Raw genomic sequence first — 27991 nt, 5'->3', positions numbered from 1 at the left:
CAATTTAAGAGCATTAAAGTAATTTAATATTTTATTTCTTATAAAAAAACAAAGCGGGTAAATATAAACAAACAACGTCCAGAATGATTCGTTGAGTTGAGAATGTAAATGGCTTTCTGGGAAAAACTGGTTTGGTAGCTTTTCATCAGAAGTCGAATGTGGAGAAAAATATACTTGGATACACGCCTTATTTTCCCCATTGAGTGGTTGAGTAGTATGGTGGTTGAAGCTTTCGTTAGTCACGCCAAAAGTCCATCTTCTGCTCCCTACATGTGTACATGTGTAAAACGCTCTCTACAATTCCCCAGCCGCCAAAAGACTGGTATAATCCCTAGAGCGGCGTTAATCTCACTCACACGTCTTCTTCCTGACTAAAATCAATTGTGTCCACCAGGTATCCGACTCAACGAGTCAACCGCGAATAGGTTCTCTGCTATGCTGAAGAAAACACGTTTTGCAAACGCGTGCCACAAATCTGTGAAAAATAAAACACACAAAAAACCCGTCAAATAAGTATGGTAACTGTATGCAAAATAAAATCTGTTAAATGTGCGAGTGAGTGAGTGAGTGAGTGCTCGTAATTTAACGCCTCAGTCAGACATTTTCTAGCAGCACCACAACAGCATGTAAATAATCGGGTATGGACAAGACAAACCAGTGGCTGAAAGCATGAGCAACAATCAGTGACATATCACAGATCTTGTCAGAAAAACACAGCTAAGTTATTGGGTCACCGTACCCCGATGGCGTTGGTTGTTCGTGATACCTTCAGTCGCTGGTATAGCTGTCGATAATCGAGTTATAGCTGGAATGATAAGTGAGTATGGTTCTACGCCGCTTTTAGCAATATTCCAGCTATACGTTGCTGTAATCCTATAAACGAGGAACTAAATGATTATAGTGACTGAGTTAGGAGATAAATAACAGAGTTTTCAATTTCTTCTTTCAGTGGCATTTAGAATGCAGAGCTTGTTTACGTCAGATATGGTTGACGTGGCAAAATTGAATTTTGAACCGAACACGCACTTTTACCTTCACATTCACCATCGTGGACCAGACTTGCTTCTGGAAGTCTTTCGTCAGCTGCTCTCCATGTAAAATCATCTTGATCTTGATTATCACCATCAAGGTCAAGACTTGTCTCTTGAAGTCTTTCGTCTGTTCCTCCTCTCTCTGTGACATCACCTTGTCCTTGACCTTGACGGTCAGAGTCCTGCAGGGGTGTGCGTGAGTAGATGATATGCCACTGCCCTTCTGAGGAGGATCCTCCTTCAGACGGCTGGTCACCCGTGACATCAACTGTCAATGTTAAGAGGAGGCAGTCGCATAGTTGCATCTGGTTCGTGTAACCTATCCTACAAGATGCAGAGACGTTTGTATATTAATGCGTTAAATTCGCAACATCTGATTTGGGCTAGGAATGATTTAAATTATTAAAATGATAATATTAAAAAATCAACGCAAGAGGATAACCAGTGTCGACTATTTGCCGAACAATTCCATTGGGCGTAAACGACAAAATAGTAGTGAAAATTATATGAATGGATAATGAAAACCATTGATGACACCAGGTGTTCGCGAAAAGTTTAAGCACGCCCTATTGAACCGAAAGGGAGCGGTCGGGTAGCCTAGTGGTTAAAGCCTTCGCTTGTCACGCCGAAGACCCGAGTTCGATTCCCGATATGATTACAATGTGTGAAGCTCATTTCTGGTGTCCCCCGCCGTGATATTGCTGGTATATTGCTAAAAGCGGCGTAAAACCAAATTCACTCACTCACTCGGAAGCGAAAGAAATTCGCATAACAAAGTAACTATTGTTTCTTGCCTGACGTCAAATTTAAGAATGACAACTATAAATTATGCTACACTCACCTTCATTCTGATTCGGGTTATATTCAGAGGTTGTTGTTGGGGAACCAAGGTTTTCAGCTTGGTGGCCTCTCTGTGGGTTGGTTTCTGAATCACAATAACAAATTACAGTGACACGTTGATTAAGTCAATTCCGGATTACTGACATTTTCACTCAAATTATTAATAACTTTCTGGATTAAGAAATGATGCCGTTTCACTGAACACAGCACCCTCCTGAGAAAGGTTCAAAGTTCAGTGATTTAGCTTATGGTTGGTTAAGCCCGGTTATCAAAGGGAAATAACTCTAAAGTTTGGTGCTGTAGTTTCGCTTTGACAGTTCGAGTTAAATATTATTATTATTAAGACTTATTGTGGTATGGAAATTAAAGTTAACTGATACCGAACTTCTGAACTCACCTTGCACAGGGTCGCCGATTCGCTGGTTGCTGTACACGTCCGATGCAGCAACTGACCTTTCTTCTGTGAACACCCTCTTCAACTTTATCCAGGATTCCGCGTCATTCTCCCAGTCAGGTGAAAACTCCAGAGATGCTTGTGTGTCAAGTTCTATTGGTACTCGCATATTAGCCTGATCCAGCCCAAAACACAAGGGCAGAAAGCGATGAGACCTGCCCCTCTCCAGAAGCTCCTTGAAGGAGGCCTGCTGTGTATATCGATTCCAACTGCCCGAGACAAACCCCGGGGTGAGGACGACGATTGTGTACTCAGACTTTTCAACCACCCGGAACAACTCCCCGAACACATTCGTCCCCGGGAGGCAATCCCGGTCATAATAGTACGAAGAACGGAACCCGATAGATGACAGTGTATCTGCGATCCTCTCCGCTATCAATCGCGACTTTTCAATGTCATCTGGGTGACCGGAATCGTAATTGTATAGGATATTATAATGATATTCTTTTCCGTTAGACACAGGAATACTGCCCTCTTCCGCCGCCATTTTGTATCTAATATTAGTCAGTCAAGTGTCTCATGACGTAATTAAATGTAAATAGGTCATTTGCACAATCAGCAGTCAAGCAGGTAGGGTTGACAGTTTTCGAGATATTGTTGTGTACGTTCATTGTAAAAGATAATTTAAAGTCACTTGATGACAAAATACATTTTACTGATGATGAAAAGAAGTCACACACCAGAGATGAGGAATCGCGCTATTTATAATTTTTATGACGTCCTGGAAAGTGACAAAACGAAATGGGAAGTGATTGGTACAAACAGCGATGGCCGCATGGTATACTGAAAGAACAAAAATCTTAATCAGTAGGCCTACTTGCAAGGTAGAAAGAGTATCTGTCCGATATACATCTTAATCTTCCAGACTTAAATAAATGAATGAATGAATGAATGAATGAATAAATGAATACTGATGTGAGCTCAAAGCGCGAAACTATTATTACCCTCTGCCCCTTAAAGGGGAAGTGTACACGCAAAAATCACTTTCTTTCTTTTTCTAAACAAAACGCAATTTTAGAATTAATTAGTATCTGTGTTTGAAAATATACACTCATTTTTTCACAGTGAAAGTAGGAAGCTCACAATAGTGTGAAAATGATATGCCGTTATGAGGCCTTCGTTTTTCGAGCTAAACATGCCTGAGTTATCCCCCTTAGATTATGACGTAATTGGTGCCAATTCAACTGGGTCCCTGTCTATTTTCAACGCAAAAGATATCAAGTACCAGTTTGCGGTAAAACAACATGGCCTACGACACAATCCGGCGCAGTGGTGACTCAGCATAACACTATGCTGGCTGGCATCTTAGACGCTAGAATCACACACCTAGACCTACACCACGTGAAGCGGCTCTAACAAAGCATGATGACGTCATAATGTTTATCAATTGGCACCAATGACGTCATATTGCAAGGGGCATAAGCCATGGTGTTTTTGTTGTGGAAATAGAACACTTGGTAAATGTGAAAAATATAAATCGTTTTAATGCGAAAAATATGTTAATTAATTGTGATATTTTTATATTTTTGTCTTTGACACCTCTAGGTTTACACTTTTAATGTGGAAAAAGTACAAGAAAAATAGGTTCATTTCCGTGTGAACTTGCCCTTTAAGTAGTATACAACCAAATCTGCCCGTGAGGCGCTAGTAAGCTAACAGTTACAATGCCATCTCATCCTACCGGGTACCCATTCACTGTGTGGATGAACAGAGGTATTTTTCGGACAAAGTCAGTAGCTTTAGGAGACACAACATGTGCTTCAGTATGAGGCAGGACTGAACCCTAGACGCACAGCTACACAGCCACACAGGTAGTTGTACAGGGGCTGGTAGGTTCGAAACTGAGACTAGTTAGGCAATTCAGTTTCCTTGATTTCACCAAAATCGCTTCGCTAGATAATGGTACTGCACTTTCTGATATAAAGTTTAGTGCATTAGGAATGTCGTTTCACATTAGGTCGGAGGTTTATTTCAGTTCCTTTTTTCGGCAAGCTGGAGGCATTCTGATTCCAGCAGTATACCTAAGCTGGGTCCCGTCTCTACACATCACCATGTTGTCCAAGTTGAGCAAGCAGGGAACCAGTTTACACTAAACCTGACATCAGTCCGCCATGTTTGTTTGCACCGGGAATACCTCCATCACGTTCCTCCATCATCCGTGAATACATATGATCGATTTACGGTGTAGTAATCATTATTATGACTTTTGTTTATTTTAGTCACTTAAGAAATGACGCCTTTATTACTCACGTCAGTCAAATGAGCCCTACTCCGTCCATGAACTTAATGCATACAGAAAATGTGAACAATTGACGATGGTTTCTTTGATGTATCCAACAATGATGTACGCAACGGAATACGCAAATAGGAAAAAAATATATGTCCCTGAACTTGAAAATAAAACAGGATCAATAATCGGCAGGAAAAATGTTCAATTTAAGTAAACACATCGAAAATCGATACCTATTTATTTCGGAGTTTCATTAATTTCATTACTATATCGATATCCATGAATAAAGCGATAATCGTAGGTCCACGACTGACCACTTGGTGTAAGGGGGGACTACTCTAATTCGCAACACGAATTTCGCGGCATTATGTAGACACAGCGATAAATGTTCTAATGATGTTTTGAAAAAAACGTTTTGTTTATTAGTGCTTGGTTATAACATACATGTAGTTTTATCTCTGTCCTCTGTCATACACATTGACCTGTCGGGGCCAAGGTGAAGGTCAAGGTGAAGGTTATCTTGGCCATGGGATTTGCAATATGGTGAAAGATAACATCAGAAAACAGATTAATGCATGGAAAACAGTGGAAGTTGTTTTTGTTTTCACTACAGGTATGACAGGTAGATGCTGCCCTTTACAGAGGAATATATACATTAGGTGGAATCTATTCTGAGCCATTTCCGGTGGAGACAAACCTTTATTATCTCCGACTGCAAGGGTGGCGTGAGACTTGTCTAACGTTACCAGGTAAACGATCTGTAACATTACAACTTATGTTAACCCGTAAAACTGTCCTAGGTGAACGATCTGCCATATGACAAGTTATGGCAGTTATATACAGTTAAACTGTTCCAGGTTTACGATCTGTAACATTACAACTTATGTTAATCCGTTTAACTGTCCTAGGTGAACGATCTGCCATATGACAAGTTGTGGCAGTTATATACAGTTAAACTGTTCCAGGTAAACGATCTGTCGTATTACAAGTAATGTTATACAGTTTACCTGCTCCAGGTAAACGATCCGTCACATTACAAGTCATGTTATACAGTTTACCTGCTCCAGGTAAACGATCTGTCACTTTACAAGTCACGTTATACAGTTTACCTGCTCCAGGTAAACGATCTGTCACTTTACAAGTAATGTTATACAGTTTACCTGCTCCAGGTAAACGATCTGTCACATTACAAGTCATGTTATACAGTTTACCTGCTCCAGGTAAACGATCTGTCACATTACAAGTCATGTTATACAGTTTACCTGCTCCAGTTAAACGATCTGTCACATTACAAGTCATGTTATACAGTTTACCTGCTCCAGGTAAACAATCCGTCACATTACAAGTCGTGTTATACAGTTTACCTGCTTCAGGTAAACGATCCGTCACTTTTCAAGTCATGTTATACAGTTTACCTGCTCCAGGTAAACGATCTGTCACATTACAAGTCATGTTATACAGTTTACCTGCTCCAGGTAAACGATCTGCCAAATTAGAAGTCATGTTATACAGTTTACCTGCTCCAGGTAAACCATCCGTCACTTTACAAGTCATGTTATACAGTTTACCTGCTCCAGGTAAACCATCCGTCACTTTACAAGTCATGTTATACAGTTTACCTGCTCCAGGTAAACCATCCGTCACTTTACAAGTCATGTTATGCAGTTTACCTGCTCCAGGTAAACGATCCATCACATTACAAGTCATGTTATATAGTTTACCTGCTCCAGGTAAACGATCCATCACATTACAAGTCGTGTTATACAGTTAACCTACTCCAGGTAAACGATCTGTCACATTACAAGTCATGTTATACAGTTTACCTGCTCCAGGTAAACGATCTGTCACTTTACAAGCCATGTTATACAGTTTACCTGCTCCGGGTAAACGATCTGTCACTTTACAAGCCATGTTATACAGTTAAACTGTTCCAGGTAAACGATCCGTCACATTACAAGTCATGTTATACAGTTAGAATGTTCTAGGTAAACGATCTGTCACACTATAAGTGATGTTATACAATTTAGCTGCTCTAGGTAAACGATCTGTCACTTTACAAGTTATGTTATACAGTTTACCTGCTCCAGGTAACAATCTGCAAAATTAGAGGTCATGTTTTACAGTTTACCTGCTCCAGGTAAACGATCTGTCACCTTACAAGCGATGTTATACAGTTAAACTGTTCTAGGTAATATATTGTCCCAGAAAGTATAAAGCTGTGACCTTCACACGCATACACGAAATGAGATTGATGTGGGAGAAAGGGCTTGCTCGTAGATGGGAAACTCGGTTCTTTCAGAACTTTCCATTTACCTGTCCAAAACAAAAATAGCAATTTATTTCAGAAATGTTCTGAGATGGGTACCCTTGACCTACAATGACATAAGGGTATCTGGTCGAGTATCTTGACGTGGTAGCAACAATGTTTGGGGTATCTTTTGTTTGTTTGTTGTTGTTGTTGTTTAACGCTGCACTAAGCAATATTCCAGCTTTGAGACGCCAGATGGTAAATATTCGAATCTGGACCACATGGTAAGCGAATGATCATATGAGCAACGCTCCACGCCGTCGGGACACGATGTGTATATTGGCACTGAGAAGCAGTAGTTGATGTATCCGACAGAATGAGTGAGAAAGAGTTGTATGTCGCTTTTGGCAACATGTCAGTCAATCTCATTAAAATCAGATCTTAGTTCTCGCTACCTTTGAACAAAGATCTGAGGACATCCGATTACGGGTCACGTCAGACCGACCTTGCGCGAACTTTGACCGACAAATGGAATGACCAATCAGAAGGCAGCTTTCTCGTGCTTTACGGCACTAATTTCAAATTGGCGACTTCGCTTCGAAACATATTTTGACAAATTCCGATTAAAAATTTGAAACCTGAACAAAAAACATTCTTGAATGGGTAATAGATGGTCTAGATTGTAAGGAATCAGTCGTTAAACCCGTAACTATAGTTCGGTATACCCAATGTTAAAGTTTTCGAGGTTGTATGATTAGAAATCACACTCCGACTGTCACTTTCATAATCTGGTAAGCGACGCACTGATTGGTCGGATGAAAGGTCGGTCTGACATGACCCCTAATGGGATGTCTTCAGATCTTTGTTTAGCGGTAGCGAGAACTAAGGTCTGATTTTAATGAGATTGCATGTCAGTCATATTACGGCGAGGGGACACGAAGGGAAGCGAACCCTGTTTCTCGCCGTGATGAACCTACGCTCTACAACAGATTTACCAACCCGCTATCGTGAACAATATAATATTTTTGAAATTACGTATGGGCATTAACAGTCGGTGAGCAAATGTTGTATGCCGCAGGTGGTGAAATTTTCCTCTTGACCCTACTAACCAGTGGTTGATAGCAAGAGGTCTTCAGCAACCCATGCTTGCCGTAAAAGGCGACTATGCTTGTCGTAAAAGGCGACTAACGGGATCGGGTGGGCAGGCTCGCTGACTTGGTTGATGCACGGTCATCAATGCCAATTGCGTGGGTTGATGCACATGATATTAATCACTGGATTTTCTTGTCCAGACTCCATTATTTACAGACGGCCGTCATATAGCTGGAATATTGCTGAGTGCGGCGTTAAACAACAAACCAACCAAATCAAATTTTATAACCAACCGATACCCAAATTGTCGACAAACAATGGATACAGGGTTCTATATTGGTCACGTATGATCCCTGTAAAAAACATCAACAGTGGCTTCACTTGCCTACACAGCAATCGATACAATGCACCTTTTGCACCATGCTAATCATAGGTTTATTTTTGGGTGGTTGAATAATCAGCAACTATTTTGTTCGAATCCGATACAATGCTACCTCCCCCCAAACCCACTCCTTGACAGTGAGAGCCCGCCTCTATACCCCCTAAGACACACACACACCACGCACGAACACATACGAATACATCTGACATAACGATTTCAAGCGCGAAATGTCACGTGGTATTTCTCATGTACTATTTCAACAAGTGACCAATCTACGGTACAAATCCTGGTCTGTTGGTTACACGCAAGTGACACCTGCACACACAACTGTTCTTCTAATATTGAATATATTACGGTTAGAAAAAAAAGCCATCCTTATCCTTCCAGGATTAAACCGTTCATCACGTAACGTGACATAACACCTGACACCATCTCGACTGTGGGGCTGTTCAAGGTAAGTTGCTTGCTCCGATACGTGTGACAGAATTAGAATTCCATCACATTTTGATTGATACATGAAACATATACAGGTGTATATAACGAACAATTTAACCACGTTTCTTGCAGGGGGTATATAACGTATTTATTAACCTTGTCTCCAGCAGAGGGGAAATGGCAAATCTATTAGCCATGTCTCCAACAGGGGGTGTATTATTTTTTATTAACCATGTCTCCAGCAGGGAGTATTTAACATTTCTATTAACCATGTCTCCAGCAGGGAGTATTTAACATTTCTATTAACCATGTCTCTAGCAGGGAGTATTTAACATTTCTATTAACCATGTCTCTAGCAGGGAGTATTTAACATTTCTATTAACCATGTCTCTAGCAGGGAGTATTTAACGTTTCTATTAACCATGTCTCCAGCAGGGGTATATAAAATACATTTTAACTATGTCTCTTACAGAGAGTATGTAACATATATTTTAACCATGTCTCTAGCAGAGGGTATGTAAAATATATATCAACTATATTTATCTCTTGCAGGGAGTATAGAATATATCTCTTAACCATGTATCTAGCAAGGGTGTGTGTAAGATATATGATAATCATGTGTCTTGCAGGCGTCATTTAACACGTTAGTGTTGAGACTGAACATGGACCTGTTGGCCACACATATTGACGTGTAGCTGTTTGCCCTGCCACGCTTTCTGTTTTCTGTGTATACAACTGCACGCTATGCACCACGTGCAACAACAGAACGAAGTGTGTGACAGTTTGAACTCCCATGAGATTTACAACACTGTATTTTTCATAGGTGACACCTGATGGTACATTAGGGACAACGTCTCTCACTTTCTGTCGGATCTACCAATGTGAAACGGTAAGGTTAACCCACATAATGCCTTTTCTTAAAGTTATGTTCACATGTACGCCGTTGTGGTCTAATGTGCCTCGTGGCTGTCTGTCTCTATTGATCGTACTGTTCACGCATTACACGGTGGAGGGCATGTGTTCGTGACGCCGTGCACGTAGCTCCGTGTGGGTGACGTCATGTCGAGGGAGACTCCACCGACCTGATAGTGTCACTCAGTCACAACCTGACATGGACAATGAGGACGTGCAACCTTGTCCCGGAACAGTCTTGCAAAAGGTGTACAGGTATTCGACGTTGATGAAACGTGGTAGAGAAAGACAAGATTATGGATTACCAAAGCGGATCTCAACACGCCAGTCGTATCAGCCTGTGTCAGTCCTTAATGGAACTCTCGTGTCACTGGATTTTCTGGTTCATCGATCACTTGATTGTTTGGTGTGTTTATAGGCTGACTTCGCAAGGCAGGAGTACTGCTGTCGGGATCAGACAATAAATAATTACTTTTTTTCTGCAAATTGTATGAATGGCGGGTGCTACCGGGAGGGCAGACAGGCTTACCCTTTTCGCGAACACCTGGTGTCATCACTGATTTTCAGTTTTCATATAATTTCCACAGCTATTTGCCCTTTCCGCAAATTGGAATCTGTTTCCGCAGAAAATCTAGGCTGGTTATTCTCTTGCATTGACAATTTTTATTATATTCTCTTTGACAAACAGGGGCGGTCGTGTAGCGTAGTGGTTAAAGCGTTCGCTCGTCACGCCGAAGACCCGGGTTCGATTCCCGACATGGGTACAATGTGTGAAGCCCATTTCTGGTGTCCCCCGCCGTGATATTGCTGGTATATTGCTAAAAGCGGCGTAAAACCATACTCACTCACTCACTCTTTGACAAACAACCATGACATGCATAAATATTAAGGTTATAAAATATTGGATTACAAAAACTGATTATATCACTCATTAGGTATCCAAAGTTATGTTTCAACATAATGTTAAGGTATGACTTAATGTAAAACGAAATTGGGTCACAAATGTTATAAAAATGTGGTTATGGCTATGTACAGCATGAACAAAATGTAAATTTCAATTCACATTTGATATGAACTCTTTCACACAAAGGTTAAAGAATATGTACTTGCAAAACTGATGTTAGTCTTCATCTTCATCCAATAAATTTCTGTATTATAAATGTTAAAACACATTTATCATCCAAAACTGGCTCCCACAGGAGATATGCTTGGATTAGATCAAGCAATATCTACACTGTAGATATCGCTGCAATGACATTACATCACAATGCTTTGCAGACCATTGTGACGTCACTGGTTGCCATGACGTCACAATCAAATGACATCACTAATGGCTCTGCTACTGAAGCTGTTTGCAGTACTTTGTACACTGAAGACACTGCTAATTACTGTCTACAAATTGAAAAAGTTGAAAGAATGATGTTGGATGATAAATAAAATCTCACCCTCGTGTCTTTTGATATCAAATATATCAACACTCGATGATAAAAGTGGCAAAAATCCTCGGCAAGCCTCGGAATTTTTCCACTTTGAGAAGTGAGATTCTCTATATGCACAACAGTAACAGTTTGAAAGTAGTGTTAAAATAATTAGGCATGTTCTATCGAAATCTAGACGTTCCTCACATATGCTTTTAATTGACAATATCGTGACATGCCAAGGAATGCGAGAATATAGCCACTGTGTAATTTGAATAGGATTGAAGATGAGTATCATTTGTGGCTTGTGATGTATTTTCTAGTCTCAGTTTAATATTAGGTATATGCCATTAAAATCATTGTACTTTATATATGAATCTGTATAAAAGAAGGAAGCGGGGGCCCACGGGTGGCCCAGTCGTCTAAGGCGCCGCAATTCGCTATGCAGAGTTGCGTCCCTTGGGCACGCCAGAAACCTATGATCATGGGTTCGAATCTCGGTTCACCCCAATTATGTTTCTAGGTTGGTCAGCACCATATCCGTGCTCGTGGGTTTCACCAAAGTGGTAAACGTCTGAGACCTGCATCACTTCGGACTTTCCTCCCACATTAAGCTGACACGTCGTGATATAACTGGAATAATGTTAAAAGCGGCATTAAACCCAACTCACCCACTCACTCAGAAGGACGCGTACAACGTTATGGACAACAACTTCTGGCTTATTGCATTTATAGTTGTATGTAGGACTGGGACGAGTACAGATTTACTACCCGGGTACACACACCCACCACCCGGGTACCCGCTGTTGGTTTTAAAAGATAGGTACAAAATGTGCGATTGGGAATAGTTTGACCGTAGCCCTGGCAAAATGTATTTAGATACACGTATAAAACGATCTGGTCATGCCTAAAAACTGAAGTTGTCTTAAGTTTTATTTTTATTCAAACATATAATTCAGAGAGAATGCGTTAATAGTCTTGAAGAGTGAGTGAGTGTGGTTTTATGACGCTTTTAGCAATATTCCAGCAATATCACGGCTCGGGACACATGAAATGGGCTTCACACATTTCACCCATGTCAAAGTCTTGAAGAAAGGCGAACATAGGTGACTTGTGTATCCATGTAGTTATAGTGAATTTTTGTCATGAAGCAATATATCACGCGACTAACCACGGGTCCGGGTAGTCCTGTGGGCACCCGGGTCCTACTCAGGACCAACCCGACCCGAGTACCCGAGTTACCCGTCCCAGACATACAGTGTAGTTGTATGCTTACTTATTTACTCATTAGCGTCTAGAATCCAATCAATTATTTTATTAAGAAGTTCTAATGCACTAATGTTAAGAAACATGTCCATATGTTTACATTGTACTGAAGGTCTTCCTAAGTATGAAAATATAAATAAAATACAAGCTGAAAACAACACAGCTCACGGTCGCACCAGGATGCGACCCATCCCAGCTTTATAAATATTTACCCAGATTTAAATAATGATAACTCCCTAAATAGAATCCGACCTCGGCAATGTCAGACAGGCCCATATTATGACTATAAAAGTCCAGTTTCCACCCTTGCCGAACTAGGCTGGTATTATTGAGTTACAGTTTGGCTTGTCTAACGAGTCTATGCATAGTCCAATCAAAATCGCGAACCGAAATCGAAATCCGGTTGTTAAACTGTCGTGCAGATTTCGATCGATTGCAGGATTTGCAAAGCATATGCACCGCCAACTCGTTGTCAACAGATATTTTCCAAATCTTTTCATGTTTTTAATCAAGGTGCTCACGTGATTTGATGCATTTCGCAATGTAAGACCCGTTTTATCACAATATAGATCTTGATTATCGATCAGATCGTCCTGACTGGGCGCCACCTTTTTGTGTGAAGCAAACGCAAGTGACACGAGAGGTGGAATCTGATTGGTCCATAGGAGAGGCTTAGAGGGGACATAACTGGTAATAGCCACTGGTGGCGCTACGATCGAGCCCAGTAATTCAAGCCTAGTTCGGCAAGGGTGAAACTGGACTTTTAAAGTCAGTTAACTCTCTTGCCTCGGGAAGATGTATAATGAACGGGAGGCTTAAGTTAGGTATTTCCCGGATGTTCCCACAATTTGTACGTCGATTATCTGCACCTCCTAATACTGAAGTCATATCTCTCCCACTTTTTGGTGCCAGCGTTCGGCCATTGCGTTTATCAAGGTTGCCCATCTACAAACATGGGGCACAACTCACTAGACAAATCCCTCTGAAAAATAACGTTGTCCAATTTTCGTCATCTATTTGCGAGCGCATCTTCGAATCTCCAGAAATGATAGAAGTGATGTTTTATCGTGAAATAAACCACGCTTCGTTCTTCGTAGCTATCTTATATTATATAATAAAACTATTGTATACTTTATGTGAGGTCAATACCTGTTGACATGGACTCGAGTGAGTGAGTGAGTTGTGTTTAACGCCGCTTTTAACTGTATTCCTGTCATATCACGGCGTGTCAGCTTAATGTGGGAGGAAAGCCCCAAGTGACTCAGGTCTCAGACGTTTACCACTTCGGTGAAACCTAAGAGCACGGGTGTGGTGATGACAAACCTAGAAACATAATCGGGCCGAACCGGGATTCGAACCCATGATCATAGGTTTCTGACGTGCCCAAGGGACGCACCTCTGTACAGCGAATTGCGGCGCCTTAGACGACTGGGCCACCCGTGCCCCCTCTCAAAAAGAGCAATATCAACCTCAGACATAATCTTATTATGTAATCCTATGGAGGCCGTAGTTGGCAGCGCCCTCCTTCCACAAACATTCAAGCCTCACAGATACCTTCTCAGTTTTTCAAGGTGATAGCCAGGTCTACTCGCTGTCTGTCTGAATGAATACTGTCTTAATAAGTATCTTTTTTCTATCAAATAATTTTAATTGTCACGTAAGGTTTATGACGGCTTCCATTGTATCACCACCATATAATTCCAGAGTGAACACCTGGTGTCATCACTGGTGTCATCACTGGTGTCATCACTGGTGCCATCACTGGCGTCACCAATGGCGTCATCACTGGTGTCACCACTGGTGTCACCACTGGTGTCTTCACTGATGTCATCACTGGTGTCATCACTGGTCTCACCACTGGTGTCATCACGTCATCACTAGTGTCATCACTGGTGTCACCACTGGTGTCATCACTGGTCTCATCACTGGTGTCATCACTGGTGTCACCACTGGTGTCATCACTGGTGTCATCACTGGTGCCTTCACTGGTGCCTTCACTGGTGTCACCACTGGTGTCATCACTGGTGTCACCACTGGTGTCATCACTGGTGTCATCACTGGTGTCAACACTGGTTTCAACACTGGTGTCACAACTGTTTTCATCGTCTGGTGTGATCACTGGTGTCATCACTGGTGCCATCACCTGGGGCCATCACTGGTCTCATCACTGGTGTCATCACTGGTGTCATCACTGTTGTCATCACTGATTTTCAGTCATCCATTCACATCATTTTCTCCACTGATTTTGCCTCTCAGCAATTAATCGGCGTTGAATCTATTTCAGCAGATATTCGAGATTGACTATCTTCTGCAGTTGACGTTGTATTGTTACAACTATGAAACTACACATGTGTGCTTTCAGATTTGCGAGTGTTATTTGAAGTGAGGAAATATTAACATTTGAATCATCCGATCAACGTCTGAAAACACACATAGTTTATCTCCTAAATCACAAATGAACAACGATGACTTATGAATCATCTAGTCTACTAGTCTGAAATATACACACTTCACTTAAGTCAGATGACGTAACGTTGTCAATGGTAGCGTCATAGCGAATGTTCTTAACAATGCAATCTATGACGTCATATTGCCTTATCTGACCAATCAGCGTTTGCGATATGAAGTTATTATTAAGTTTATCAATAGGGCTGCAACGATACAGAAAGGTCAGGATACGATACGCATCTCGATATTCTGGTCACGATACGATACGTATCTCCAAACGCAATGATAAAGAAAACAAGACTTAAAGCATGTCAAGATTGAACCTTTCATGATTTTGGGACAGTCAAAATTATTTTATAATAACAAGACTACTGAAGTGGTTAGGCTTCAAAGTGGAACTTTCCTTCAAAACAATTCAAAGTTCAAACACCAGAAAATAATAAATGTACTTCACCAGTGATACAACTTCAAAGAATTTTGATGCAATGGTCGAATAAATTGTATCTGAAATAATTGTTTTATCAGGAATAATATATTCCAATATCGTGTTACTTTAGTTGCAGCTTTTACTATATATATTCTTAAAATTATAAGAACCACAAGCGTAGGATACTGGTGATTATTGTTGCAGGATATTTATACGTATGGAACAATTTGACCAGTCACCGTAGGGACTTCCCTCGCTACATGTATTTCGATTGCGAAAACGTTATGTCGACATATATTAGCCAAATTGCCACAAATATGACTTTTAACGAGTCAAAGTAGGGCATTGTTAATATATGTATCCATTCTCTAGCAACTTAAGTTCGTTTCAGTGCGTCAAAAGCGGTAATCTGACCGTGGTTGCTGTATCTCTTCACACACGATTTCACCTAACTTAATGAAAACAATATTAAATGAAATTTCGAATAAAATTAATAAAATATATTACAAACACAAGTCTAGATATACAATGAACAGGTTTTAATAAAAAAGATAGTATAAAAATGGCATTGAATTGCGTACTTCAGTTCGGATTTGCTGACCGGTGTTATGTGCTTGCGGTGATCAGCTAATAATGTTTTTGGAGATGGGGAAAAACACCTGTCAGTGTAAAACCTGAGCTTATTAAAAATGTAAGATTAGTACGTTTTTTGGAGCCATGCGTGACCGCGCGCTATAACCAAGTTAGCGGTTTATTGAAATGCATAATAGTAAGGAAACGCGGTACTTGGGATTTGCGTTCCGTATCGTGGCGTATCGATAAATGGGCCCACGTTTATCGTATATCGTATCGTGGGTCAAGTATCAGGATGCATCGGAATATCGGTGTATCGTTTCACCCTTAGTTATCAATGTGATTATCTTTTTAAGGTTCTATTGCGATAGCTCTCAGAAAATGGCTGACAGAATACCTAGGATACGTCTGAGCAGCGGCCACAGCATGCCTATGCTGGGGGTTGGAACGTACAGTTGTTCGAAGGTTTGTGCTCATGTAGAGATACTGGGATCATCTTGGCTATATCCTAAAAACTACAATACTCCTCACAGATGAAGTAGACAGAGAAACTGACACAATCTGACCCCAGATGTTGACTTCATCGTTTGTGCTCAACTTCAAATGGCACTATCAATCACATATACTGAACACAAAAACTTAGGGATCATGAATATGTTGGAGACATTCTTTTGTAGGGAAGAGTGAGCACACAATTTCATCAAAATAACTTTTTGTTCAGTATATGATGTTTTGTAATAATAATGCTCACGATGAATGTATTGTTTACGTCATAATCTCTCCTAAGTTATTCCAAGTAATATGTGAATGTGAATATTAATTGTATCAGCTCAACGAGGTCGGGAATGCTGTGAGGACGGCTGTACAGATAGGGTACCGCTACATTGACACGACCTCGACCTATGAAACGGAACAGGAAATTGGAGTCACTATCAAACAACTGATAAAAGAAGGAAGAATAAAGCGGGAAGAGCTTTTCATTGTGACGAAGGTAGGAAGTCACATGCGATGTTCAGCAAGATGGCAATGTCAGAATTACAGCAAGATGTGTATGTGTAGAATTACAGAAACATGCCAATTTGCTACACACATTTACTTTTTGATGTCATTCCACAAGACATGGACATGTTGGTACCATTCTACACACGTGGATATATTGGTGCCATTCTACACACATGGATATATTGGTGCCATTCTACACACATAGATATATTGGTACCATCCTACATACATGGATATATTGGTGTCAATCTACACGCATTGACATATTGGTACCATCCTACATACATGGATATATTGGTGTCATTCTACACACATGGATATATTGGTGCCATTCTACACACATGGACATATTGATACCATTCTACACACATGGACATATCAAGGCTATTCTACACACATGGTTGTATTGGTGCCATACACACAGATGGTCATATTGGTGTAATTCTACACACATGGACATACTGGTGCCATTCTACATAATGGACACAGTGGTGCCATTCTACACACATAGAGATATTGGTGCCATTCTACACACATGGACATATTGGTACCATTTTACACACATTGACATTTTGGTACCATTCTGCACACATGGATATATTGGTGCCATTCTACACACATGGACATATTGGTATCATTCTGCACACATGGACATATTGGTTCCATTCTCAGACATGGCCATTTTTGTTACAATTCTACACACATGGACATATTAATACCATTCTACACACATGGATATATTGGTGCCATTATACACACATGGACATATTGGCACCATTCTACACACATGGACATATTGGTTTCATTCTCAGACATGGACATTTTGTACCATTCTACACACATCGATATATTGGTGCCATTATACACACATGGACATACTGGTACCATTATACACACATGGACATTTTGGTACCATTCTGCACACATGGATATATTGGTGCCATTCTACACACATGGACATATTGATACCATTCTACACACTTCTGTTGTCTGAGGCGTCGCAATTCGCTTTGCAGAGTTGCGTACCTTAGTCGCGCCAGGATCAACCCAACGTGGGTTCGACTTCAAGTATACGGAACAACAAAGTTCCTGTGACATTGAATAAGATTTAATGTAAAGTTACGTTTGTTACCAAATCTGAAACAATTTCGGTTTGCATCTGATAAAAGACTCCCGTAAGTGTTCAAATGGTTTAATTTGCCATACTGACTTCAGAAAATGCGTGATTTCATTAAAAAAAACCATGAACATGCCAAAATGTCAATTTACAAATCAATAGCGTGTGTGTCCACCTCTGGTTGCGATGCAAGCAACACATCTTCGTCTAATGGAACGGACCAGGCGTCGCACAAAGTCCTGTGGGATATCTGTCCATACCTGCTGGAGCATGTTTCGAAGTTCCTGGAGTGTCTGTGGAACACGTGGTTGACGTCGAAGGCGCCGATCCATCTCATCCAACATTTGCTCGATTGGTGAGAGATCAGGGGAGCGAGCCGGCCAGGGGATGACATTCACGTTGTTTTGTTGAAGAGAATCCTAACAAGTCGAGCAATATGAGGCCGGGCGTTGTCATGCTGAAAGGTAATGCCTGGGCCATGACGACGCAAAAACGGTAGAACAACTGGGCCGATGATCTCGTCGCGGTAGCGCTATCCATTGATATTTACCTCTACTACTATCAAACGGGTCCTCTGTCTTGCTGTAATCCCACCCCATACCATAACGCTGCCGATCTTCTTCCATGACACAATGATTGACGTAACGTTCACCTCGACGTCGGTACACTCGAATCCGTCCATCAGGGTGGCCGAGGTGAAAACGAGACTCGTCAGTGAATAGAACTTCTCCCCACTGCATGGCCGTCCAGCGTAGACGCTGTCTGCACAAGACGTGCTTGACGGTGGTGTCCTGTCAAAATGGGACGTCTGGCGGGTCTTCTGGGACAATCCCTGCACATCAGAGGCGACGACATACGGTTTGTGAAGATATTCTAAGGCCAGGGATGCTTCTTGCAGTCACTGTTGCTGGCTGGAATCGATTTCGTAGGAGTTGTTCGATTCCAGTTGTCATGTCGATTATCACGCGTTGCCTGCCACTCCGAAGATGATCTCTGACTGCATTCGTCTGTTGCCAAATGGTGTTTCTGTGGACGTTAAATTGTCTTGCAACATCACGTTGACTCGATCCTGCTTCAAGCATACCAATGGCTCGCAGACGCTCATTTTCGGACGGGCGTGGCATTTCGTAATGTTCAATAATTGCGTAATTTTGTTGATTTTCTGCTTGGGTGTTGTCAGCACGATGCTAAACAATGCATATAAAATCCCGTTGAAGCACATGTTTTTATACCCGTTCTTGGGTAGTGAAATGCATGGGGCTGGCATAAAAGTCAACTTTTGCATGGAATGCATGCTTTTCTGTAGCAGTTGCATTTTTGTGATTTGATTCCATAGATGTACTACAATATTGAAAACCACTAAAATATTGGTGTCACAGGAACTTTTGTTGTTGAGTATATCATGTTTCTAGATTTGTCAGCACCGTGCGCGTGCTCTGGGGTTTCACCAAAGTGGTAAACATCTACAACTTTCACATCCGGCCCTCGTCCCACATTAAACTGGTAAGCTGGGATATAACTGACATTTGGTCCCAGCAGCGTTAACCCGAGTCACCCACTATCCCGTATTGTGGTGTTTGTTACACGGTCCTGAACGCCCATAACACGTACATGTACCTTACGATTCCAGGTTTCGGGCCAGTGTCATGAACCGGAGCATGTAGAGCCAGCGTGTCTAACGTCACTGGAGGCCCTGAACATGGATTATATAGATCTGTATCTGATACACTTCCCCTTGGCCAACGTAGTGAGTCAAGACCTCTTTTTTTTGTTTAAATATCCAGGTAGCCATAAGTGACGATTAATGTATTTGTTGAATATAACATTTATGTTGCATAACTTTATCAAAGTGTTACTAATCATAATAATTTCCGACATCGAGAAAAATTCCCTGAAAATGTAATAGCGAAAATGTATTTGAAACCGAACGCGTAACCCATGGCAAATGTTAGTTTGAACAGTGTTGCGCTATGCGATGTTTCTACCATTCTACTCATCTGTTTTCTCTTCATCTGGCCACACAATCAAATGCAGCTATTACCACAATTGGAAAGAGTCATGCCTATATTGAAATATTGGAAGAACTTCGCACGCCTAGATTTCTCGACATATGTTTTTGGGTGGAGCGGGACGTGTTTGTTCTTTTCGCGAGCACCTGGTGTCATCGTTTGAGGTGATTCATTCGTTTGGTTTTCGCCGCTACTTTGCATTTTGCGCCTTCTAGAATCTGTTACCTTGGTGGGGACATGGGTGGCCCAGTCGTCTAAGGCGCCAAGATTCGCTGTGCAGAGTTGCGTCCCTTTGGTACGCCAGAAACCTATGATTGTGGGTTCGAATCCCGGTTCGCCCCGATAATGTTTCTAGGTGTGTCAGCACCATACCCGTGCTCGTGGTAAACGCCTGAGACCTGCATCACTTGGGGCTTTCCTCCCACATTAAACTGACACGCCGCGATATAACTTGAATACTTTTAAAAGCGGCGTTAAACCCAACTCACTCACTGTTAGATCGGGTGGTCAGGCTCGCTGACTTGGTTGATGTATGTCATCACATCCCAAATGAGAACATCATGATGTCAATCACTGGATTGTCTGGTCCATACTGGATTATTTTCAGACCGCCGTCATATAGCTGGAATATTGCTTAGTGCTGCGTTTAACAACAAACAAACAAGAAGCAAACCGACTGCTAGCATAGTTGTATTAAGGGTCCGTGTTGTATTACATGAGTGTTGTTGGTGTCTGTCAACTGACACTTTCAGTTTAACGTTGCCCGCCTTAGTGGTGAGTGACAGTAGTTATATCACAATGTATGTAGAAGGTCATTCACGGTGAAGCGGCCGGCAAATCTGTTGTGTTCATCACAGACATCACAATCAAGATTGCACATGCGACTGATAGTGTGACAGAATTGACCAGTAATGGAAAGAAGATTTATAACAACTATTTTACGGGTGACGTAACACTTGCTCATATACAAATAATGATGACAGTTCATTAAATGTAAAAGACCATATCTACTAAATATTTCTCTGAATTATCTGTTGAAATATGATTTGGCGCTCTGGAACGTAAAGCGAATGCGATCTGTAGTTGCTTCAATGTCGTCGTTACATTCACGACACTATTACTTCTTCATTTCCATTTAAGTCGTTCCACAGCAGAAAATGGCAATTTCAAACGGTGACTCATACAACAGCCAATAGCAAGCGTGTAAGTGGTATGGATGAACAAACCTGTTTACAAAACCGCTCGTAATCGTCACAAAAGCCTGTGTATTCAAGCATGCAGCATGTCCACGAGGCTTACTGTACCCAGCTCACACATTGAGCCTCCATCCTGCAGTGCTTACTGTACCCAGCTGACACATTGAGCCTCAATCCTGCAGTGGTTACTGTACCCAGCTAACACATTGAGCCTCCATCCTGCACTGCTTACTGTAACCAGCTCACACTTTGAGCCTCCATCCTGCAGTGCTTACTGTACCCAGCTGACACAGTGAGCCTCTATCCTGCAGTGCTAACTGTACCCAGCTGACACATTGAGCCTCCATCCTGTGGTGCTTACTGTAACCAGCTGACACAGTGAGCCTCCATCCTGCGGTGCTTACTGTACCCAGCTGACACAGTGAGCCTCTATCCTGCGGTGCTTACTGTAACCAGCTGACACATTGAGCCTCCATCCTGTGGTGCTTACTGTAACCAGCTGACACAGTGAGCCTCCATCCTGCGGTGCTTACTGTACCCAGCTGACACAGTGAGCCTCTATCCTGCAGTGCTTACTGTACCCAGCTGACACAGTGAGCCTCCATCCTGCAGTGCTAACTGTACCCAGCTGACACATTGAGCCTCCATCCTGTGGTGCTTACTGTAACCAGCTGACACAGTGAGCCTCCATCCTGCGGTGCTTACTGTACCCAGCTGACACATTGAGCCTCTATCCTGCGGTGCTTACTGTAACCAGCTGACACATTGAGCCTCTATCCTGCGGTGCTTACTGTAACCAGCTGACACAGTGAGCCTCCATCCTGCGGTGCTTACTGTAACCAGCTGACGTAATGAGCCTCCATCCTGCTAGGAACTGTAACCAGGTGATATAACGATGTATGTTATCTAGCTTAGCCGTATTGTGCTTGGGCGTGTCTGTGTCTTCATATGAGTGTTTCCCCAGGACCAGGAGCGGACCCAGTCGACCGTGACGGACTACCTGGACACATGGAGGGTAGGTAGCACCCAGCCCAACTCCTGGAGGAAGGAAACACTGAACCGTTAGGCGATAACTACAAACTTGCCCCCTTTTGATATTGTCAAAACTATTCAATCTGGTTAACTTCCAGGTAGCAATGTGAATAGTTAATGAATATTCTTGATAAATTTGCAAGGTATATTCATGTTTCTCCTTCCTTTTTGTCCAACTGTGCATAAAAATATATTATCCGTTCATTAAACAGACCTTGACTATATTGCTAGAATAAAGGCGACATCCTCTTTTGGTCTCTGATTTTAGAAATGTCCTTTCCCATCTCTACCATGAAACGTTTGAAAGCTTTACTAAGGCATAGAATGTTGTAATCTTAATCAAACAATTTTTAAGCAAGAATCTATATAAGACTTATATGAGACGCTTTTTGAAATCTTTTACATGTAGACACCAAAAGTCGGATCTGCATGAATATTGCTAAAAAGGGTAAATTTGAATTTGAATTTGATTTTGTATTGTGACCAGAGTTTTTTTTTCAACTGCAGCTGCAAAACCAGATATGTTTTAATAAAAACTTTTCTCTCGTAAAACACATTGCAGCAATGTATTATTTGTGCAGACCATTGGTGTACATGGTGTACAAAGTTGAAAATCAAATATTTTGACAGAATTGAATTTGGTTCCCTTCTGAGATTGCTTTTAGCAGTATTCCAGCAATATCACGGCGGGGGACACCAGAAATGGGCTTAAGACATTGTACCCATGTGGGGAATCGAACCGGGTCTTCGGCGTGACGAGCGAACGCTTTAACCAATAGGCTACCCGCCCGCCCCCTGGAACTTTAAATGCACTTACAAAAGAGAAATACACATGTCTAAAGTCAAGCAAAAAGTTGATAGTACTGATGTGTAGTTTGGGCTGATAACTTCCAAACATACTGGCCTAGAATATAACATTTTTGTATACGTTACTTCCACCAAGTTCTTTGATCAAACAATTGAAGACATGGTATTTTTGAGAAGTTCCACGTGAATATATTTTCCTCCCTTCACACCAGGCCATGGAGAAGCTGGTGGACAAGGGCCTCGTCAAGTCTATCGGCGTCTCCAACTTCAACCAACAGCAGCTGGAAAGGATTCTCGCCATGGACGGCCTCAAGCACAAGCCTGCGAATAACCAGGTAGATGAGGATTTGATAAAAGAAATCTGTGAATGCAAATACTATAAAATAACTGAGGTACATTCATCTTACTGTTGTTTCATTTCAGGTGGAGATAACTCCATGTCCGTCCCAGGACAAGCTACTGCAGTACTCCCTGCAAAACGGCATCTCAACTACTGGGTGCGGACCATTTGGAGCGCCAGGACAAACCTAGTGAGACACGTTATTCAATGATTGAAATATTGCAAATGCACAAAAACCTAGCTGATGTAGATGTCTTTAAAGTCACGGACACGGGTAACCCAGTCGTCTAAGGCGTCACAATTCGACAGTGCAGAGTTGCGCCCCTTGGCGTGCCAGAAGCTTCTGAACTTTGGTTCAAATCCCGATTATGTTTACTGCGTTCACAGTTCCATACCGTGCACGTGGGCATCACTTCGTGCTTTCCTTTCACAAGCCGACAGTTCACGATAAACTGAAATATTGTTGGATGCGGTGTTAAACAAAACTACTCTGCACTGCATGTATGACCAGAACCAACGAAAGCCACTTTGTAAGATTACAAAGACCCTGGTACATACGTGTACAAACCCACCCAGGCACGCACGCACACACATGCACGCAGTGTAGTTCTATATATGACTCATTTTATAATCCATTTTATAATCCATAGATTGAGTGACCACTTTATCGTATATATGTATATATTATGTATATATGATAATGTAGTCACTCAATCTATGGGTTTACATTGCAGTATGTCCAAGGACTCGCCCGACTGCCTGGAACATCCAACAATTGTCAACATCGCAAATAAATATGGAAAATCAGCAACGCAGGTATGTTTATACCTTGGTAATATTGTAGCTCAGTAGGCACCCTGTTTCTCCTGACAGACGTTGTTATCAACTATGTACGACTGACCCTAATGTTTCCCGTGATAGATGTTGTTATCATCTATGTCCTACTGATCCTAATGTTTCCCGTGGTAGATGTTAGCAACTGTGCTCTACTGATCCTAATATTTCCCGTGATAGATGTTAGCAACTGTGTACTACTGATCCTAATATTTCCCGTGATAGATGTTAGCAACTGTGTACTACTGATCCTAATATTTCCCGTGATAGATGTTAGCAACTGTGTACTACTGATCCTAATGTTTCCCGTGGTAGATGTTAGCAACTGTGTACTACTGATCCTAATGTTTCCCCTGATAGATGTTAACAACTATGTACTACTGATCCTTATATTTCCCGTGATAGATGTTGTTAACAACTATGTACTACTGATCCTAATGTTTCCCGTGGTAGATGTTAACAACTATGTACTACTGATCCTAATGTTTCCCGTGATAGATGTTGTTAACAACTATGTACTACTGATCCTAATGTTTCCCGTGGTAGATGTTAACAACTATGTACTACTGATCCTAATGTTTCCCGTGATAGATGTTGTTAACAACTATGTACTACTGATCCTAATGTTTCCCGTGGTAGATGTTAACAACTATGTACTACTGATCCTAATGTTTCCCGTGATAGATGTTGTTAACAACTATGTACTACTGATCCTAATGTTTCCCGTGATAGATTTTAACAACTTTGAAATACTGATCCTAATATTTCCCCTGATAGATGTTGTTATCATCCATGTACGACTGATCCTAATGTTTTCCGTGATAGATGTTATCAACTATGTACTACTGATCCTAATGTTTCCCGTGATAGATGTTATCAACTATGTACTACTGACCCTAATATTTCCCGTGATAGATGTTGTTAACAACTATGTACTACTGATCCTAATGTTTTCCGTGATAGATGTTATCAACTATGTACTACTGATCCTAATGTTTCCCGTGATAGATGTTGTTAACAACTATGTACTACTGATCCTAATGTTTTCCGTGATAGATGTTATCAACAATGTACTACTGATCCTTATGTTTCCCGTGATAGATGTTATCAACTATGTACTACTGATCGTAATGTTTCCCGTGATAGATGTTGTTAACAACTATGTACTGCTGATCCTAATATTTCCCCTGATAGATTTTAACAACTATGTGCTACCGATCGTAATATTGCCCCTGATAGATTTTAACAACTGTGAAATACTGATCCTAATATTTCCCGTGATAGATGTTATTATCATCCATGTACGACTGATCCTAATGTTTCCCGTGATAGATGTTATCAACTATGTACGACTGATCCTAATGTTTCCCGTGCTAGATGTTGTTATCAACTATGTACTACTGATCCTAATATTTCCTGTGATAGATGTTAACTATGTACAACCGATCCTTATGTTTCCTGTGATAGATGTTATCAGCTATGTACTACTGATCCTGATGTTCCTTGTGGTAGATGTTGTATGAACTATGCACTACTGATCGTACTGTTATTCTCTTATATATTGCTACTTACGATGTACTGACGTGTGCACCAGGTGATCCTCAGGTGGGGCATACAGAGAGGCTATGCAGTAGTTCCCAAGGGTACGAATCCATTTTGTCTGGTCCAGAACATGGATGTGAGTATCAGTTTTGCCTGAAAGAATGTCTCTCTTAGTAGTGTTGTATTCAGTTAATTTGATCTCAGTTTATTGCATATCCATGTGTCAAGAGAATATAAGGGCACTTTTTGGTGTTTGGTGCATACCTCGAAGTTTGTTGTTGCATCAGTTGTAACATTCCGAGGTACAGTCGAGCATCCTCTGTCAACGAAGACTTCAAAGAGCGTCATATATATCTTGCTCAGAAGTTATTTGAGCAGGGTTACACCATTCAAGGCCTCAGTAAAGCTTTCAAAAGTGTTATGATATGCATGTGGAGGACATTTGGACAATGGTGTTCGATGCGATTCTATCTTCTTTAACATTGCACCATCCGTTCCCATGTTTTTTTCGGGGGAACAGTTGCCCTGCGTTCACATGTGTTTGTATCGGATAAGCTTACCTTTCCGCGAACACCTGGTATCATCACTATTTAAGATCGGAGGAATACAGGACGTTAACGTCACCAATTGTAACAGAACCAATGTCTATATGTAGCAGGTACGCATTGAAAAAGAATAATTATAAGTCCTGATTTGTTTTTAAAAACCCAACAATTATTGGAATTTTTTCTTTTTTTCAGATATTTAACTTTCAGCTCAGTACGGATGATATGGAGTCAATGCTTGCTCTGGACGAAGGCTATAAAGTCAACCAAGAACAGTCCCAATCGCAAACACAAAATGTGAAATGAATATTGCCTGTGAGGTCTTGAACGCGACACAGTCACTATCTCTATACAGCACTATAGTGTTATGAGTGAGACGTCATACATGATAATAAAAGGGACGAAACCCTTGCCAAAATCTAAAATACCCAGCAATGACCAGCAGTGACAGACAACTGTGGAGCTACAAGTTCTACTACACCTGAAACAAAATGCAGTTAGTACCAAATAAATACATAGTTGACATGTTTAGCGTTTTATCATGTTATCATTATGTACCTGAAGTATATATACTGCTCAAAACAGTTAAGGATCCTTCTTATTACTATAGTTGATGCCGTGACAGATTAATTAGAGTAATATGAAAAAATCGTGTGATCCTTAACTTTTTTGAGTAGTATGGAAATGTTTCATATAGTTACTGGCTACCATGTGAAGCTGGTGACAAAGTTTCATATTAAACTACAACTCGCTTAATCGTATAACATTATGGCATATTCGGAGACAGATTATTCTGTGCTTATTAGAAGTTAACGCTTTCATTTGAGAACGGAAGTACACGAAAACAAGTCGAACAGCATGCGTTGCGTCGCCAGGTTGTGTTGTGGGAAGTGAAATTCATGCGCAAAAGAAATAGTTCCAAGTGAGGGAAGCACTTTCATTTGAAAACAAAGCACAGAGAAACCGTTGGAACAGTCATTTGTTCTGCGCCAGGTTGTGTCAAGCTAGCTAAACTATGGTCTTCGGTAGATCGAGGTCCCAGTCATTTTCTCTACTACAGTAAAGAACGGTTATAACGAACTCAAAGGGACTGCTAATTTTAGTTCGTTATAACCGTAGTTCGTTATAAGCATATATACAGCATAACTACAGCAAATAGTTGGGACTAAAAAGTAAGTTCGTTATATCCGTCAGTTCGTTATAAGCGTGTACGTTATAACCGTAGTTTACTGTAATTCCAGCCTACTTCGGCAAGGGTGGAAGCTGGACTGGTACACACACACTAACACACACACACACAAACACAAACGAACACTCACTAACATTTTTTAACACTCACACACACCTTAAAAATCAGGCAGGTTAGTGCAAACGTTCGCACCAGGTGTGACTTTAATGGCTATAATTGATGAATTAGGCAATAAAGGAATATGGTTGCAAAAAATAAGACCGAAGGTGTTGCCACTAACATGAGTACACCACATGACCTTTCACTTCTTCCGCTACTGTGCATACTATCTATGAATCGAAACACCCCATGCTACATTCCGTCAGAGTACATAGATTGACGACAATACACTATGGTTCGGGTTGTGAACAGGATTCCGGTGAAACTGTACTGCGTGCTAATACATGACTACATATGGGTGTGTATATACCCCCGTTGTCCAGACCCGTGAAGATCTGGGGTAATATAGGTCTTCAGCAGCCCATGCTTGCCGTAAAAGGCGACTATGCTTGTCGTAAGAGGCGACTAACGGGATCGGGTGGTCAGGCTCGCTGACTTGGTTGATGCATGTCATCGTATCCCA

The 27991-nt window shown here is 41.3% G+C and overlaps 2 protein-coding genes across 3 annotated transcripts; one reads left to right on the top strand and one right to left on the bottom strand.

Annotated features, from left to right (window-relative positions):
* Nucleotides 1–13: 13 nt before the first annotated feature.
* On the bottom strand, nt 14–2818 carry LOC124130010. 2 transcript variants are annotated; one of them, XM_048393283.1, is made up of 4 exons: nt 2269–2818; nt 1873–1956; nt 1027–1299; nt 14–475 (listed from the first exon to the last, which is right to left on the bottom strand). In XM_048393283.1, the coding sequence occupies exons 1-4, from the start codon at nt 2810–2812 to the stop codon at nt 378–380; spliced, it is 999 nt and encodes a 332-aa protein (XP_048249240.1). In that variant the 5' UTR covers nt 2813–2818; the 3' UTR covers nt 14–377. The 2 variants fall into 2 exon arrangements, with proteins under 2 accessions (XP_048249240.1, XP_048249241.1); XM_048393284.1 differs by having other exon boundaries at nt 1033–1299.
* Nucleotides 2819–5127: 2309 nt separating this feature from the next.
* LOC124138073 (aldo-keto reductase family 1 member B1-like) lies at nt 5128–26701 on the top strand. Its single transcript, XM_046504592.2, has 12 exons — nt 5128–5304; nt 8665–8731; nt 9536–9601; nt 16113–16221; nt 16586–16747; nt 19506–19622; nt 22045–22095; nt 23132–23254; nt 23343–23449; nt 23994–24075; nt 25688–25771; nt 26376–26701. The coding sequence occupies exons 4-12, from the start codon at nt 16138–16140 to the stop codon at nt 26484–26486; spliced, it is 921 nt and encodes a 306-aa protein (XP_046360548.2). The 5' UTR covers nt 5128–5304; nt 8665–8731; nt 9536–9601; nt 16113–16137; the 3' UTR covers nt 26487–26701.
* The last annotated feature ends 1290 nt before the right edge of the window (nt 26702–27991 follow it).

The sequence above is a fragment of the Haliotis rufescens genome, unplaced genomic scaffold (genome assembly GCF_023055435.1).
Source record: "Haliotis rufescens isolate VD_foot unplaced genomic scaffold, xgHalRufe1.0.p SCAF_12, whole genome shotgun sequence".
NCBI lineage: Eukaryota > Metazoa > Mollusca > Gastropoda > Lepetellida > Haliotidae > Haliotis > Haliotis rufescens.
This window is presented reverse-complemented; position numbering and strand designations above follow the sequence as displayed.